The sequence below is a fragment of the Hesperophylax consimilis genome, chromosome 18, assembly GCF_061612785.1.
Source record: "Hesperophylax consimilis isolate HC1 chromosome 18, BYU_Hcon_1.0, whole genome shotgun sequence".
In the NCBI taxonomy this organism is placed as follows: Eukaryota; Metazoa; Arthropoda; class Insecta; order Trichoptera; family Limnephilidae; genus Hesperophylax; species Hesperophylax consimilis.
In genome coordinates this window covers 1,131,242-1,150,040 of record NC_142853.1, presented here as the reverse complement: position 1 = coordinate 1,150,040, position 18,799 = coordinate 1,131,242, and the positions used below count along the sequence as shown (strand labels likewise).

At 35.5% G+C, this 18,799-nt stretch overlaps 1 protein-coding gene across 1 annotated transcript in view; it reads left to right on the top strand.

Moving 5' to 3' along the window:
- Positions 1-18,799, top strand: part of Hers (Histone gene-specific Epigenetic Repressor in late S phase) — a 579,029-nt gene that overhangs the window by 104,665 nt on the left and 455,565 nt on the right. The window contains exon 2 of the mRNA XM_089642361.1: positions 3,434-6,908. Within this exon, the coding sequence (XP_089498487.1) occupies positions 3,510-6,908 (3,399 nt within the window). The 5' untranslated portion in view covers positions 3,434-3,509. The remainder of the gene's footprint in view (positions 1-3,433; positions 6,909-18,799) is intronic.

Here is an 18,799-nt window from a genome sequence, read left to right as displayed (position 1 = left end):
TTTGCTCTTCATGACTCTTCTTGCCTCTTTTTTTTTTTTTTTTTTTTTTTTTTTATTTATTAAGGAGAAAAAACAGATACAGATATCAATTGACAAAAATATATACGAAACATCAACTAGAGAATTCACCTGCATCCAAACTATTTCTCACGAATTAACTTAAACAGCAGAAAACATTTACAAATATTTTCACTTATAAATAGGGGAAAAATATATACATAAGAATATTATTTTACAAATAGAGATATGAAAGGAATGCGCAATATCCTTTTAAGAAATTACAAATTATTTTTGAAAAAATTTAGATGGTAAAACAAAAAAAAAATATATATAAATAGATAAACAATGTTAAACAGAAAGTAAAAAATATATAAATATATTTAAACGAAGTATGTCTAAGTTGTTTACTTTGAACTTTGTAGGAAAACAGTCTTCATTTTTCTACTAAAAGTAGTGCGTGTATCAAAAAATAAGTCAGAGTCCTTGAGGTTTTGATTCTGATTAAGTGATTCGCACATTCTTCTGATTGGATCCCTGACACCAGCATTTGTACGCGTCCTGCTAATGTGGAATAAGTCGTTAAGCCTTGTTACTCTGGGTGGTACTTTGAAGTTTATCAATTTCAGTAAGTCGGGACAGTCAATAACGTTGTTACAGATTTTATACAGAGTCATGAGATCAAGGTATGTTCGCCGGTTAGATAGAGTGGAGACGTTATAACTCGAGAGCATATTTATGTACCCACGTTTGGGTGCGCTCATTCTGTAATTGAGGCATCGCAGAAATTTCTTTTGAATATTTTCAATATTTTCTTTATAGATATCGTAAAGTGGATTCCATATGGAGGTGCAGTATTCAAGTTGAGAACGGACCAGAGTGTGGTAAAGAAGAAGATATGTTTCAGGTTTTCGAAATTCACGGCTGTTTCTGATGACAAAAAATATTAATTAGACTCTTCTTGATTCTTTTTAAGTGTGATACTTTATTCCGAAGATATTATATAAACCTCTTTCTTTGTCTACAGGAAATTAAGCGATCAACGCGGAAGTTTCGAGGCAAGTTAAAATTTACTCGGAAATCAATAAAGGCATCGTTAATAAAAATAATAGCAATTTGATTTTCATTATAAATACATATACAGAAGTAATATAAATGTATAATCTGTAAGTGGCTTCACTACGGTTTGAATTTTTTATTTATTTTTGTAATATTTATTTATTAAGTACATGTTACATGATTAATACATTTATTTAGAGAAGATACATTAGAACACCATACTAGGCAGCTGCCTGTTTCATGGTGCCCCATGGAGGAATGGTTAGGTTGAATTTATGTCTAGTGTAAACATATTTTGGTAGAATTATAAAAAAAAATGAAAATTGGTAAAAAAATGTTTTCAATAACTCACAAAAATTGCCAAAGTTTTCTATAAAATAAACAAGTATATAACATGAAGACATTGTTGGTAGTTCTTATTCGAAGTATGATGCAGTTAAAAGTGACCGAAGCGGATAGGGTCCCATTAGCTCAGTGGTAGAGCGGTGCCCGGCAAGGCAAGGGTCCTGGGTTCGAGTCCTAGATGTGACCAAATCCTTTTCTGATTTTTCTGTTTCAGAATTTCGTTTAGAAATCGCTAATATTGTCTTCAATAATTAACAAATATATAAAGTAGTACACATATGTACATACATACATACACATGCACACGCAAATATATATATACATACATACATGCATATATATACATACACACAACATACATGTATCTTCAATAATATTACTTAGTAAACTTATTAAAAAGGAGGTCTACAAATTAATATTTTATTTAGCTAAAATTAAAAATTTTATAGCTAGTATAATCTATTCTAAAACTACTAAATAATATTCTTTTATCTGCGTACTAATATTTGGACTACACAACATTGAGACATAGGTAATGCACGAAAAACTGCCTTTTAAAGCTTTTAGCTTCCTTAACATTTACGTGAAGTTCATTGAACATTTTAAAACCTTTAAAATAAATATTGTTTTTTTGTGTTGCCGATGTATTTGTCTTAGGAAGCCTAAAATCGTTGCAGTTAAATTAACTTGAAACTTGATAACTATAAATATGTGGAGGAGGTTAAAGTAAATGGTGAAAAATATTTATTTAGTTTTTCAGGGAGATTTAGAAGTTACCTAGCTGCTTCTATTTGATGATACATTAAGACCCCTTCCGATTATTAACTTTTGCGGGTTACGTCACTTGTTCGCTGACCGCCCCGATTATTGAAGCCTTGCCAATAAATGAATAACCACTAGGCAACTTCTCCGCTAAGCTAGACAGGGAGGATAAAGCAATTGTTACTGTACATACTGTTAAGGGTAGCACCCCTTGAAACTTCTCGTTTTAATCTCGATCATATATCATTACATACCTAGTCTTCTGTTAGAATCTGAATCTTAAAAATACGGAATTATAATCCATTATTATTATTATAATGATTGCACAAGTCGCCCTCGCCCAGATCGTTTTCCCCGCAACATGTGAGCCGTATTTCTTTTCTTCCGTCTGCGGTCAGCAGTCCCCTCCATCCCCTATCCTTTGCCTACCCCCACCCTTCACCACCCACCCGCTACACGGAGAGGTCTGCCATTGCGGCAGGTGGATCCGTGGCACAAGGTTACTTCCAGAGCTTATCAATCTCTGTAATACGTAGTTGATTTTTAAAAATACGACATTGAAAAGCGGTTCGGCGGCGAAGTTGGTAAATGCATCCGTTCGGCAAACCGGAGATTCCAAGTCGCATCCTATTTATTTTGTTTGAAGTGTATTCATATAATTCAAATTGTTCTCGATTCGCCTGCATTCTAAACAGTTTACCGCAGATTGTTGTTGCGCGCCGTTTCATGCGTTACTGTAAAGGCGGAAACTTTTAGTTGTAATTGCACTATATCATGACATATCGACGCAAAATAAACAATGAGATCACTATTTTCAGTGAAATTTTGATATGAAACAACTGCAATTACGTCAATCACTCTTCTCATATCAAATCAACGAGCAACTCGCCCTGCTCCACTGGTCGCTTCTTCGCTTGACATATCAAATATCACCGATTAAAGCCGAAAAATAAATTCTATTTGAAAAGAATGTACGTTGCTTATAAATTGAAAGATCCGTGCATAATGTGTGTTGAACACACCTGATAATTCCCTTCAAGATGTTTCGCTTCGCTAGTTCGTTCAGCTTATTATTGATTTTGTGGAACCATTCATTTGTGGTGTGTAACGGCTTCTGGATCTTTTATTAATACAGACTACAATGTAATAAAATATTTTGTATTGCGACGTGTACGGTATACACTGTGAATCATTGTTTAAGTATCGTGTTCAATTGCTTTTTTGCATTATTTACATTTTCTTATTTGTTTTTCTTTTTATTTTTTTTCAGAGGTCAATCTGTATCCCGTTTCCAGTGCGTCATGTGCGAAGAATTAGAGGGGAGTAGCCAAGAATAGCAGCAGACAATGGGGCCGCACGTCCTCACCCGGCAGGGGCGCAAAGAGGGCTCCGGGACCACTGCGCGCAGGGTATTCAGTAAGGCCAAGGCAGCCACCACGCAGTCCCGGACAAGAAAGCTCGTTAAGAAGCTATCTAAAAGTGCCGTGGCGGGTAAGTCAGCAACTATAAAAACTCATAAGAAGGTTTCAAATCTGAACCTGGCTGTCAAAAATGCCAGCAAGACGATTACACCGAAAGTTTCGCAAAAGCCAACTGAAACAGTCAAAGCTACTTCTCCAGAACGTAAAAAAGAACCAAAACGATCGGAAACCAAATCCACCTCTCCAGAAAAGAAAGTAGGCACAAAACAAGCAGATGGAAAAATAGCAACAGTAGAGAAGAAAAAAGATATTTCGGATATTCGAAAATCCACTTCCCTTGACAGGAAAAAGGAACCGGAAACCAAAAAGTCTAAGCCTACCACATGTACAGTGGTAAAAAAAATAAGTGTCACAAAGCTTGAAAACCATAAGGATGGATCAGAACAAACACCCACTGAAAAGAAGACTAAGAAAAATCCTCTCAAGTCAGTAAAAGTCAATGCGTCGAAGAGCGACAGCAAAAATCCGGACCAAGTGGCGGGCAGTAAGATAAATCATAAAAAGAAAACATTTAAAGAAAGTCCTTCTCTTGAAAATCGCTTAAAAGATGCATCTGCTGATCACTCTACCAGTGTAAAGACTTCTGAAGTGCAAACAGATAGGACAGAATCAAACCACCAGTCGAAAACAAACAAAGATAGGGCGAGGTCTCCTCAAAAGAGAAAAAGACTTTGTCCGCTTAGAAGTTCTTCAGCTCCAATACCTACTAGTGAAAACACCAAAACGGGAACCGATGAAGAGCAATCTAAAATTATTAGTGTTGCTCGAGCCTCCAAGTTGTCAACTGAAAATATTTCCCATCAAAATAATCCTAAAAAAGTGAGCGTAACGAAGAAGGGAAATAAATCGTTGGAAACTAGCAAATGTAACAAAACAAAGGACGTTGATCCAACGATTGTGCCTCTAAAGTCTACGGATGACCACACGCCAATCAAAGAGCTTTCAAATGTGCAAACAGTCAATCCTTCAGTTTGGCCGGACAATCAGAAGTGTACCGTCAATGAGAAAGAATCGGGAATCCTCGTAAAAATGCCGTTCCTGGATAGTCAGCTTGTGGCTCCTTTGGGTCGCAAAAAACTTATTGGAAAAGTGAAACCCATTGCCAGGGTCAAGGGCACGGTTATTGAAAGTAAGAAACCAGAGATGGAGAAAAAAATTGTGAGTAGTTCAAACGAAATTCTGAACGCGGGGGAAAGTATTCTGCCTCTTCCCGAAGCCGAGACATCGGATAAGTTAAAGAATGAATCTGACAAAAAGAAATGTACAGCATTCCCTCCAAAATCAATCGAAGATCCGAAAAAAAGTTTAGATCCTTTGAAAGCTGTAAAATGTTTCAAAAAATCAGAAGTTGGAAAGGCAAAAGAATCTACTTGCGGTAAAAGTGTAATTCCAGAAAATTCGCTGACTTCCGAAAATGTTACTTCGCACAAAATCATGCAAAAACTTAAAACTAAAAACCCATCAAAGTTAATGAAAAGGAGACCAAAAATATCTTTAGTAAAAGGACGCCCAATTGTTAAGAAAACAAAAAATCTTCCTGCTGTGAAAGGTGTAAAATTAGCTAAGAATCTGTTAAAGGTGTCGCTAAGTGCGGATAAGAAGGATGAATCTATTAAAGACAGTGCTTCGAGCAGCGATGAAGTGACTTATAGTTTTCCTGAGAGTGCAATCGAACCAACAGAAACTGTGAAAAGTGAAAAAACGCCAAGCCTCGAAAGTAAAAGTGCAATATTGAAAAAGCCAAAATTAGTTAAAAGTCTGCCAAAGAAAATACAATTAGTTAAGAGTAGTAAAAAACCTGATAAAGCATTATTAAACAAATCTAACAAGTCTGCGGACCCTTGTCCCAGCGAAATACACGTTCTTTCTGAGAATACTGATTCGAAACTAACCGAAGTTTTAGAAAAAATAGACGATTTAAACCTCATTCCGGACCCCAAATGCGAGGATGAGAGCATTGCTAAAATTAATATCGCCGCCGACACTCCCGCGCCTCAGCCGAGCATCTCCAAAGGACCTCTGGAAAGTGCGTCCGAAATTGTTGCCTCGATAGCCGCTACGGATACAACTATCAACGCTTTATTAAATGAATGTCCAATTCTACCCGTACAAGACGTTCAAACAGTAGTATCAAATAAAAGTATCCCCGAAAAGATTCGTGAATCGTATGCATCAACTGATGATAATTCGGAAGACGAGGAAAGATTCGCATTTCCGAAAATCAAAAAAGAAATGAAATGTAAAAGTGCCCCTTCTACATCTCCTAGACAAAAGAAAAAGATTTTCAGATCATCTCCCAAACCTGTCAAAAAATTCATTAGTATTCCAAGTGATGATAATAAACGTAGAATGCGATTGTTAGGCTTTTGGACCGGGCCGAAGAAACATCGAGAAGCGTCGTTGAATGCTCAAGCCAAAGTTCAATGTCTTTATGAAAATGAGAGTAGAACTCATTTAGAACTGGGTCTCATGAGGACTGTTGACAGAGTACCACCCAAGTGGAAGGAAACGGTTAAGAAGAAGAATATCAAGACAGAGAAGACAAATTCTACGTCTTCAGAATCAGAATATGAAAAGAAAGTTAAATCTGAAAATACTAGCTCCGAAGACGAATCTAACGCACCGACCAGAACTTTGCGGTACCAACCTACCGGGTCTGGCAAGTATTGGGAAATGAAACTGTCTTCAAGCGAGGAGAGCGAAGCCGAACACAGAAGACAAGCTCCCGAAAAGAAAAAGTACACCATAAAACCAAAGGTGGTCGTGAAATCTGAAAAGTCAACCGAGTCAGGCGATGTGGTGAAAGTAAAGAAGCCGAAACCTTCTCCGCCGCCGAAAAAGAAGCGCGTTCGCGCTGAGGTGGTGATGGATCTTCGAGATATGGTCGTCAAGAAAAGGATGGCCAGTCTCAATGCAACGGCCATGCTGCACGCTAGTTACGAGAAGAGATCTCCCAAGTCCAGCAAAGAGGGGACAACATCCGACTCGCAGACCAGCAGCGAAGAAGAGAGGCTTGCCAAGAAATCCAGGAGTTACCTGGCCGACAGGGCGGAGTGCTCCACGTCGCGGAAGGATTTTACGTCTGGTGTGACTGAAGTGGCGGCGGCCACCAACAAGATGGCGGTGATCGTGAACCAGGAGGCGGACGTCACCATCACGGGGGTGTACTCCACCCACACGGGCTACTGCACTGTGTCCGAGATGCAGTACCGGATCTCCGCCACCAGTCACACGCAGACCACAGCTACTGCTGCCACCGAGAAGGTAGGAACCAATATTTACACATTCATAAGAGCATTTCTATTTAGTATGTATCTATTATCCTTATTTCTGCTCTACTGCGCTATCGATGAGACTACCAGAGTGGCCGAGGCGCGAAAGTTCACAACGGTATCTAATCATCAGCGTACACCGATTCAGTGACGACTTCAGGTGATGTTTGTAAAATCGAAGTGTGATTGCAATCGGTAATAGACGTACGTTCAGTTGCCGTTCCTCACATCGCCTCTACCACACTTTCAGTATCGCTTTTTCGTGTCAGAGTTAAAGGACACAATGACATGGTAATGGGCGAACGCGAGCAATACATAACCGATCTCGAAAGCACTACACGGTGCACAAGAAAGCCGCCGTCTCTTCTAGACATTCGGTGAGACGTCTGACCGAAAGAGTAGAGCAGGCAAGTTAGTAATTTACGATTGTAGGAACGATTAAATTACTATCACACTTAACCAAAATGTTATTAGTTGTTTCGTAGTAGTCAATTTATTTATTTAATATCAACAGTATTCAATGAATACTGTATTCATATATATAACATAACAATTATTGAATTTCACAGTTAAATACAAGTTTCGTAGTACTCAATTTATTTATTAGATATCAACAGTATTCAACATAACAATGATTGAATTTCACAGTTAGATAGAAGTTTCGTAGTAGTCAATTTTTTTTTTTTTTTTTTTTTTGTATTTCTTTGGCATTCACTATGTAACAATTTCTAGACATTTTTTGTTTTTTAATGAGGTTTATTAATCACAATGTACATTTGTTACATATAAATTTTATTAATTAGCGACCGGTTTCGACACGTTCGTGTCATTAACTAGCTATTTTAAAACTAAATTTTTAAGTGCAGAAATATGGGGTTTAATTTAGTTTGATTCTTTGGTGGGAGGGGATTTGAGGGAGGGGGAGGGGGTTGAGGAGGAAACGGAGGGAGGAGTCAACATAACGGGGAACATTGTCAATAGAGGTGATTTGCAAGATGCGATTATTTTATTAACTTCAAAGAAACGTGTATTAAAACTTCAAAGAAACGTGTATTATTTTATTAACTTCAAAGAAACATGTTTATTATCCAAAGGACTTAACTATCACAAGATGACAAAGTTCATAACGTTGAAATACTTGCTGCTGACACGGATCAAGCCCTCTTCAAATGCGCAGATTCCATTAAACATAAATCTTCTGAACTCATCAAAAAACACCTTAAAAATAAAAATAATAATAACAATATTTCCTCCAAAAATACTGAAAAACAAACCTTAAACAATATAAAAAAAACATAAAAGAAAATAATCTAACTCTAACCAAGCCGACAAAGGAAATACCATAGTGATTTTGAACAAAATAGACTACGTTAATAAAGTAGAAGATTTTTTTAAAAGTGACAACTTTTCAACTCTTCCAAAAGACCCTACAAAGAAATTTCAAGAAGACAATCAAAAGCTGCCCTTTACTATGTGGTGAACCTAAATATAATCATCTAGTATTAACTAATCCACAGCCTCCTAAACTATATGGTTTAGCGAAAATTCACAAACCTAATATTCCCATTAGACCTGTTGTTCCTGCATATTCTAGCACCAACTATAATATATGATCTAAATTTGTATCTTTATTCAAATCTAATAATTTATTCAGATCACATCGCTCAATTAAAAACAGTTTGGAGTTAATAAATAAAATCAAAGACTTAGACATACCTAGCAACAGTAAATTAGTGTCCTTTGACGTTGTTAATCTTTTCCCAAGCATTCCCACTAATGAATGTAAAAACCTAATTGTAAACATTTTAAATAATTCCCACTTAGATTGAACCATTGTGAAGGAAATGTCCACTTTCTTAGAAATTTGTACCAATCAAAACTACTTCACCTTTAATGATAAATTATATAAACAGCATAATGGTCTCCCAATGGGAATTCCCGCTTCTTCTTTGTTTTCTGAAATATTTATGGATTCCTTTGAAAACAAACTTTTCGAATGTGTACTCTTCCCTTTTAGCTAATGTATTTGTTTGGTATAGATATGTTGATGACATTTTTGTTATTTGGACAGGTAGCAACAGACAATTAGACAATTTTCTCACTTTTATTAATAACATTCACCAAATTTAAAATTTACGCTGGAACATAACGATAATAACAATTTAAATTTTTTAGACTTAAACATCAGTTTAGCCAGTTTTAGAAAACCTACACACACTGACTGTGTTATACCTTCTACTTCACTTCATCCTTTGTCCCATAAACTCGCCTCCTTCAACTCAATGATACATCGAGCCATTAATGTCCCTTTAAATATTGAGAATTTCAATAATGAAATTAACATTATAAAACAGATAGCTCTAAACAACGGATATTAACCTAACATAATTAACCGTATAGTTAATTAGAAACACACCAAAATATTTTCTAAAAAGTACATTTATAGTGGAGATAATAACAATCAATCTAGTAAAAATCTAATATATAAAAAACTTCTTTATACAGGCGACTTATCCCTTAAAAATATCCCGCATGTTACCAATTGATATTTCGACAGCACTAATTCTAAAATAAAAAACTTAATTAATAACAAGGATGTTTCAAATAAATTAGATAAAAATGGGATATACACTTTAGAGTGTAATGATTGTAACTCACAGTATGTAGGTATGACTACTAGAAATTTCAAAACCAGAATTAGGGAACACGAACTATGTTTAAAAAATAATAATTTCTCCGAGTTCGCTAATCATTTGATAGAGACAGGCCATAGCTTCAACTGGGATAAAACTAAGTTTAAACATTCTAACATTAATAAATATTTTAATTTGTGCGCATTAGAAACATTAGAAATCAACAAAAAAATTAATTCAAACATTAATATAGTTAATAAAATAATCGCACCTTGCAAATCACCTCTATTGACAATGTTCCCCGTTATGTTGACTCCTCCCTCCGTTTCCTCCTCAACCCCCTCCCCCTCCCACCAAAGAATCAAACTAAATTAAACCCCGTATTTCTGCACTTAAAAATTTAGTTTTAAAATAGCTAGTTAATGACACGAACGTGTCGAAACCGGTCGCTAATTAATAAAATTTATAAGTAACAAATGTACACTGTGATTAATAAAACTCATTAAAAAACAAAACAAACAATTTATTTATTTAATATCAACAGTACATATAAAATTGACTGTCCTAAAACGGGAATTCCTCCTAGTTGGGCAGTCAAAGTATTTTTATGTACTAAATAAATAAATAAAAATAAAATAAAATTATTGAATTTCACAGTTAAATACAAGCATAATAAATTACTAGACATAATAACAAATAAAATATCATTTAGGTGTTGCATTTGATCTTACAATGTCATCAGAAAGTAAAAAAATAATGACAAGCTCTTGGAGGATATAAAAGTAAGAGATACGGGTACACACAAAACATAGGAGTAGACTAAATTAATATTTATGATTATACTTGACATAGATTGAAAAGATTTATGATAGTACAGCCTTCTTGTACCTACCTTCCGTGTATCTATAACTATCTACTAACTTCGCGTAATCTAGGTACAAGCCAGTGTTTGAAATTCTCAGTATTTTGAAACGAGTAGCTCACGTAGGTAATTGGAATTCAATGGGGTTGAGTAAATCGGGACTGTCAATACTACCATTTATAATTTTGAACATAAATATAAGTCGGATATAATTCTTCGATATGGGAGTTTTAATAAATTTAATTATTTCATCAAGTAGTAATTTATTGTACTTTATGCTTTCGGTGTGAATACAGGGTTTAAAATAAGGTGTCATAGGAATTTAAGTTGATATTTTTCTATTGAATCTGAATGTGTTGTTACAATTGATCAAGTAAAAGCTACACAATAATTAATTTACTAAAACGTATGTCCAACATAAATATGTATCATGAGTTCAAAACTTTTTTATAATTATATTCTCTTGTCCAAGACTGTTCCTTTCTAGCGTCTCCCCTTCCAACCCTTAGGTCTTCCTTCATTAGGGATGGTGAGTGGAGCTTCAAGAACCCTCCTGTTCGCGTCGGTGTGCGGCAGGAACTTAAAATTTATCAGAATTTTTTTTTTTTACTAATTTAACTTTAGGAAATATTAATTAAACAGAATATTTCACAAGGCATTCGAAAAGATTGAAGACTAACTATGTTTATACCTTGCATAATATTTACAGTCACGCTTGGCCGGAGTTGATCTTGAAATCGTAAAATGTTCTTGAAAACATTCTGGAACGTTCTGTGAAAGATCATTCCGCTGGAATATTCGCCAGTTTTTAGTTTGACAGACACATAGAACGACACTAGAGTTTAATAGTAAAGATAATATATAGACGGTGTCCGTAAACTAGAGGTGCAAGCGGGAAACTAGTGAATGATCAATTTGTATAATGACTGCTTTAGCGAATCTTTTTGACAAATTGGTGCTAGATATCATTGTAAAATCTATTAATAACATTATTGTTCTTAACAACATGGCTTCATCACAGGTCGCTCGACCTTAAGTAATTTAATGATTTATAATAATATAATAATAATAATAATGTTCTACCGAGCCGAACCCTCTGTTATGAAAATATCTAGAGTCGGTGAATTATTTTCCCATTTGATCTCTGGTGAGTTGACGTGTTGTTCTTGTATTGTTTTGTATTTATTTTGCTTATATAATGCACTTGCATAAAGTTGATTGACTAGATGATCATTTGTGGAAAAGTGTGTGGAAGGGTTTAGTTTTTCCTATGGGGAAGATTTAACCCGGACATAAAATAGGAAAAGAATGAAAATTACATAACTGAATCCTTTGGTCTCAAACAACAAGTGGACAGTATACTCACTTATTTTAGTAAAGCTTTTGACAAGGTTCGACATCACATTCTTATATATAAACTCCGATTGTTGGGCATCAAAGGTAAATTATTGCGTTGGATTGTTAGTTATCTTAGCAATGGTGTGTTTAGCATAATGATTAATTATGTACAATCTTACATATTTGAGGCCACAAGTGGGTTTCCTCAAGGGAGTCACCTCGGCCCAATATTTTTCTTATTATTTATCAAGTAAATTTTTGACCATTTGAATGACATAGAAGTCCATCTATTTGCTGACGACTTAAATATAAAAGTATGCTATTGCCAAATTTTACAGACTAACTTCAAATTCATCAATGGTGTGAACAAAATGCTTATTTTTGAAAATCCAGAAATGTAGAGTAATACTAAATACTCAATTCCATTCTTATTATATCTTATATGAATATACATCAAATAATTAATATTAAATTAATGTCAGTGTCACAAATTCGTGACTAGGGTGAAAATATTCGATGAAAACTTGACATTCATTGCACACATTAACTATATAACTAATAAGGAATTAAAGATGCTTGGATTCATTTTCAGAACTTTAACTGATTTTAAGTCCTTAGATTGTACGAGAACCCCCTTATATTCCATTAGTTAGAAGTCAAGTGGAATATAATTCACATATTTGGTCTCTTTTGTATAGAGTTCACCCTAACAATAAAGAAAGAGTTCAGCCCATATTTCTTAGGTACGTAAATTTTAAGCTCAAAATTCCAATTGAATACATTAATTATGTCAGTTTAATGAATCAATTGCATCTAATAACTCTGTCTAACAGAATAATTATGTCAGACCTGGTTGTGTTACACAGAGTCATCAACAACTTAATTGATAGTCCTGCCCTCTTTACCACTATTAAATTCCATTTACCGACTAGAACAAAATGTAACATTCTTCTGCAATACATACACAACCAACTATCAGAAACAATCACTAACTGATAGGATGCATGATAAGGGCAACAAGTTTGGGGGTACTATTGATATATTTATTGACTCCATTTATAGAATTAAGCATAATCTATACCAGCACTTTGTTGAATCCTACAAATTATAGTAGCGTTGGTAATGTAGTTTTAGTGATTTCTCTTATATGTAGTATTTATTGTTCTAGTTTCTATATTATTTTATGTTACATGTTTTACTAATATTGTTTCATATTCAGTTTATCAGTTTACTGTTATTTCATGCTTTAAAAAACTTGTGTATAATTTGCGATAGCTCACTAGGTGTATTCTGTTCTTAAGATCCATGTAAAAGCCCGGCTGGGCGTAAAACCAAATAAAATACAATTAGATAAAGTATATTACATTTGGAGTCGATTTGGTGACATAACTTTTTTGATTTGGGCTTTCATTTTCGAGTAAATCAAGTTCGAAGTTGGAACATTTTCTTTTAAAATGCGCCAATCTATCCAATTCGGTCATATTTAACTGTATCATAACTTCGACTAAGAACTACCAACATTGTCTTATTTTTCTTAACGTATATTTTTACAAGGGTAACTCTCACCACGTTTCACACATGTTAAAATGCGTATTTCATTGTGCATATTGCACCGCGTGAAAAAATGTTATACTGAACCGCTAAAGCCAGAACAATAGCGAAGTCAGCAAGAATTCACTTTCTCCTTCGCAGTGCTGATTACTGATTAGCATGATTAGGAATCTTGTGTCTTGACGGCTAAAGTATTTGATAGCAGTGGCGGTTTCTCTAAAGTCGGTTTGTGCAGCAATCCCCCATTAAAAATATGAAATTATCAGACATACTTGCATTGTAGTAATATTTGCATATTATAAACAGAGCGAAAAAAAGAGCAACCCGATATTCCCATGCTGTGCTATATAGAATCAGCAGAAAAAAGCTAGAAAATAAAAATGAGGAAAATCCGTAAAATTTCTTGCTATAGGTTTATAAATGTAATTTCTTCCTTTGATATTCTTAACCCCATTGAGAATGACCACGAACCGCCACTGATTGATAGTATTAATACCTACAACATCCGATAATGTCGAATGTCCAGCATCCATGGGCTTAATTCCAAACCGTCGTTATCTTCACCGGGTAGAGGTATTTGGTTAATGGTTCTCGGCTGGAATAGGCATCAGGTATTCACTGTAATCTCAGAAACTACGTTGTGGTCAAGACCGACTAGAGTACAGGCCTGGACGCTTGACGGATTTTGAAGTGTTACGTGATCTATTTAGTGCCATCGAGCAAAAACAGTTTGCAAATGGCGGCGATTGTTGTTGATACTCGTTGTTACTGGTGATTTGTGAGTTATTTTTCTATAAGCATCATCAAACATACAAATATATATGTTGTGGATCTGTCTGTGAGTGATTTTAGCTCTGGTTCAATGCACTCTGATTTTTGTTTGAATTTTAGGTTAATTTAAAAAAATTGAATTGATTCTATCAAGAATTCAAACAAGCGATAAAGTACCTACTTTTGTTTTTACCGGAAAACATTTTTGAGCGTGTATTTGAAATGTGTGCATTTCTTTTGTTTCAATTTCTTAGGGTTAATCTTTACAAGAAAAGTAATATTTCGTGATTTCACGTCTGACAAGTCTTGTTTTTTCCTGTTTCAAGAAAGCGATATTTACTAACTAAATACATATACCAACACAATATCCCGTGATTTTCCACGGCTCTGCGTTAGTATTATATAAATTGAGCGATGAGACTATTTTAAACAACGAATTTTCCTTAACGACAGTACTAACTTCGTAATTTGATGGTCGCTCGCCCAGGCCTGTCCTCTTGTCGCCCTTGGTTTTAGTAGATTGACGTAATGTTGTCACAGAAAATTCCACGTAGCTCTGGATTGATCCACAAATTCCAAGAAATGAAGATTAAATCTGGATTGTTACCAATATCTCTTTATTTATTTTGTGCGATACCTCTCCTATAAGTGTGGGTAATACCAGGATATTCAGATCCAGTCACAAAATGTGCTGAAGCCATTTCAAACAACGATCTATTTGATTTGATTTAACAAGATTGACGATAGCGTATTGATAATTTTATAAAAAAATAATTAAAAATACGTAACGTGAAAACCGTGCATAGATTGAACATGACATTCCGTAGAAGTCTCTAGCAGTTCATATCAATAATGTTAAAATATAAAATATCAATAATATGATTTGGTATTACACGAACACGTGAGTCACAGGAGTAGATTTAGGTGTCCTTTCACTTGTGTTAAATGTGTAGAGTATGTCGTGACGATGAGTAAGAAGGGCGTATGTTACCAATTTATTGCCTGGCAATGCGCAGTAAACATTTTTTGTATGTAATTCCAAACTCTCTTTAGGACAAAAACGTCAACATGGAAATGAAATCATCGCCTCACAAGAAGTTATGAGTCGTTCGTGAGCGACACGTACAATTGAGCTAGTTCTTTTTTATGTGCAGTATTCGTACGACAACCGGTAAACCTTATCACGGCTACATTGAACTTTCATCAGGATGAATCTTTTTATCTGGAGATATTAAAAAATGGCGCCATTAAAGTTATATATCATATATCCGAAATCAGATGTAGATAGTAATTTTCCTCTTATTTTGAACGTCAAGTGTGCAAAATGTCATCAAGAAGTATCAAAATTCTGCTTAAAGGGGTGGGAAAGGGGGATGCATGTGGTTTTTCGAAATTTCACGTGGACCCTGAACTTCCTCTTGTTTTGAAGGTCAAAGTGTGGATAATTTCATCATTCTAAGAATGAAACTGTTGATTTGTACACAAAACAAAGCCACGCACAGTCTTCTTTGGGTAGATAGATAGATAATCGAGCAATGCTAACCAACTAACTAACCACCACGCCGTTTCGCCACAGTGTCTACTTGTACGCAGGTCTTGGCACACACTCCTTGCCCCATTCACATTCATTCGTCGTTTCATACATACTCTTCTGTTTTCCATCTCTTGACATGGCCTGACTCTCGAAGTATCTGGTTAAATTGATCGTGCCATGTCTTCCTCGGGCATCCCCGATTTCTTCTACCATTCACATTGTATATTCTTCTCTCATTTGCTCTACACGCCTAAACCATCTAAGCGTCATTTCTTAAATCCTAATCATTACACTTAATACATCAGCCTTGCATTCTTTGCGAATCTCCACATTTCTCACACGACCATACATGGTTTTACCATACATACGCATCAGGGATCTCATTTCTACAGCATTCAGTCTACTTTTGTCCTTCTTCTGCCAGTTCCATGCCACACTGCCATACATCAGTGTAGGTACCAGCACCCCATTGTGGACTGCTAGCTTCGCTTCTATTATTTCCGCCAAACGCGTTTAGTCCTCCATTAAACGAAAATTCAAACGCTCTTACTCTCTAACTAAAAGTAAATTAATTTCAAAGAAGTTAAAATTTCTAAGGACAAGTTATTTGAGAGAATTTTAACAATTGTTCCAAAGATAATTTTCAAGTTCTGTGAAAGATTTTTTTAAGTCCTCTTATTATTTCAGTTCTGTCAAGCAACTAGCTTATAATGAACTTTTCAACTTTGTCAACTTTTCCAAATAAATAAATAAATAACAGAACTTGAATAGGACTTTCACAGAACCCGAAAATGAACGTTGAAATTTGAAGAATTGTTCAAATTCTGTGAAACAACCCATCTTAAGTGTCTGGAAATCTATTAAGTTTTATCGATATTGTTTAGATAGCTACATAGAACAGAGGGTACCTGAGCGAAGTTATCGATACGATACCTACCGATAAGCGTAATAATCTAATGAGGAAAGTGGAATGTTCTCAACTGAAAATAAAACTGAATCGTCTCTTCTAATAGTCACAAATCGAATGAACTCGGAAACGCGGCACGTCGAAGAAACGTCGGTAAAAACAATTTTATTAGAAATAAAATGGTCAGGTACGTTTTCTTGGAAATAAGTTACCTTGTTGTTTGACATAATACTCGTACGTATGAAATTTAACAATTACTTTAATATTGTAGACCATTTTAGCTTTGGTTATCAGTTATTACCATTACCTATTTCATTTTTTAAAAAACGCGTATCGTCGAAACTCCGCAAATACGAATGCGGCCATTCAAAAAGGTCCAGCTCAATTGTGCGGCTCGTTCGTGAACGACGCATCGATAAAGTAGAGTACCTGATAGAAATTGATTTGAACTCGACTGTTCCACGATAACTCAGCAAACTGACAATTCACCACACATTTAAAAAGTGATATAAAGTTATTAAAAGCGATGAAAAAACAAATCTATAAAACTAACCCACCTCTTCAACCTAGTTTTTGTTTCATATTTTTTTCGTGAGTAAATCACTTCTTTTATTAAAATCACACACCAGTCCCCCCTTAACATTTCATACCTTTTATCTCTTAACAATTCTCGTGTTCATACAGCTTTATGTAAGTTTATTAACCTGAATGAATTCAACATTTAATTTGTTTTAGCGATCTAAATGAGTCCCATGATTAAATTGTTATTTTTAACTGTTACCGGCACAAAGCACTCTTTTCAGGGTGAAATGCCTAAAATCAAAAAAAAAAAAAAAAAAAAATCACTTCTTAAGTGGGTGTTGAATTGTCATTTTGATGACTTATCCGGTCACCGACCTCGAAAGTAAACAACCAGCTTGTTGTGTGTCTTCACAATAGTTGCTACGTAGAGTAGTTGCTATGGTTACTTGCTACGTGCAGCCTACAATACTCACCAGACATTTTAGGTTATAATAATGAATGTGAAATCACAAACTTTATCCAGTACTGGAAGCGCCAATTCTTGAGGGTTAGATACCCACAAGAATGTTTGTGATCCCAGGGTTCTCAGGGGGTTGGGTTCGAAACCAGTAATGTGTCAGGTTACAATGTGTAATTTAGAGTCAAGGAAAGAAGGTTTAGAGTAACATTAATGTATATTATTTCGAATACAATATAAGTCTATACACTCTACCGTGTGAGTTATAACGAAAACAATATAATAAAAGTTAGATATAAGCTTACCCCCAAGGTTCCGACCACGCTTTATCTATCTAGCTAATTAAGTAACATCCTACTCGAGCTGGAGCAGCACCTCATCAGGCTGAGCTCCAGGGGGCTCCAGACGGAGCAAGAGGAAGAGTCAGTTCCGCCTCCTGGCGACTGTCCGTGGCAGGAAACTGGTAATCTGGCGACTGAGGAAGAGGAATCTGGTGCCCGCGGTCGCTTCCGTGTATCCTGGCGAGAATTCCCTTTATGTAAGGAAAAATAGGCCTCCCTACGGCCCTGGTGAAAATGCGGTCGGCGTAGTGCCAAACCGCGAGAAAGAATACTATCCTTAGGTTTCCGGGAACCTGGCACAATATTTTAAGCCACTGGCTTCTTCATCCCATAAAGGATGGGTCGGATTCAAGCAGATCACACGTCTGACTCCGTTTGCGATTCATGATGCCGCGTGATTACAATATTCGAACGAGCCACGGAACTAATTCCACTATGGAACTTCGTATTTTACAACATTTATACGATTTTATTATGCAATCTCCGCGTATAAAATTAGACTTCGCCACTCCGATTAAAGGGAAACCATTCCCAAACAATTTCACTCCGGAAAACTGTGATTGTCGTCTGCCGAGAGATCAGGCCCACACTCTGGTTTCTCTGCAGGCAAGGAAGTGTTTTTGTTTTTTTTCTGTTTCCGCCCGGTACAGATTTTAAATTTTAAATTATGATTCGAAATTTTACCAAAACCAATACCCGCGACAATCGCCCAGTTCCTAACTAGGTTAGAGAATCGGCGAGGATAAATGTGATGATGCAGAATAAATTAATAAATAAAATATTAAAACAAAAGGAGTCTAGCCCTGCATCATAACATTACCCCCCTCGCCACCAAATGTTTGCCCTCAAACATATAAAATTGTCGAAATAACCTAACCCTATTCTTTCTAGGTCGGTCCAAGGGTCTACTACAACAGAAAAAAAAACAAAGTGATCAATAAAATACCAGTAGATAATAATAACCATC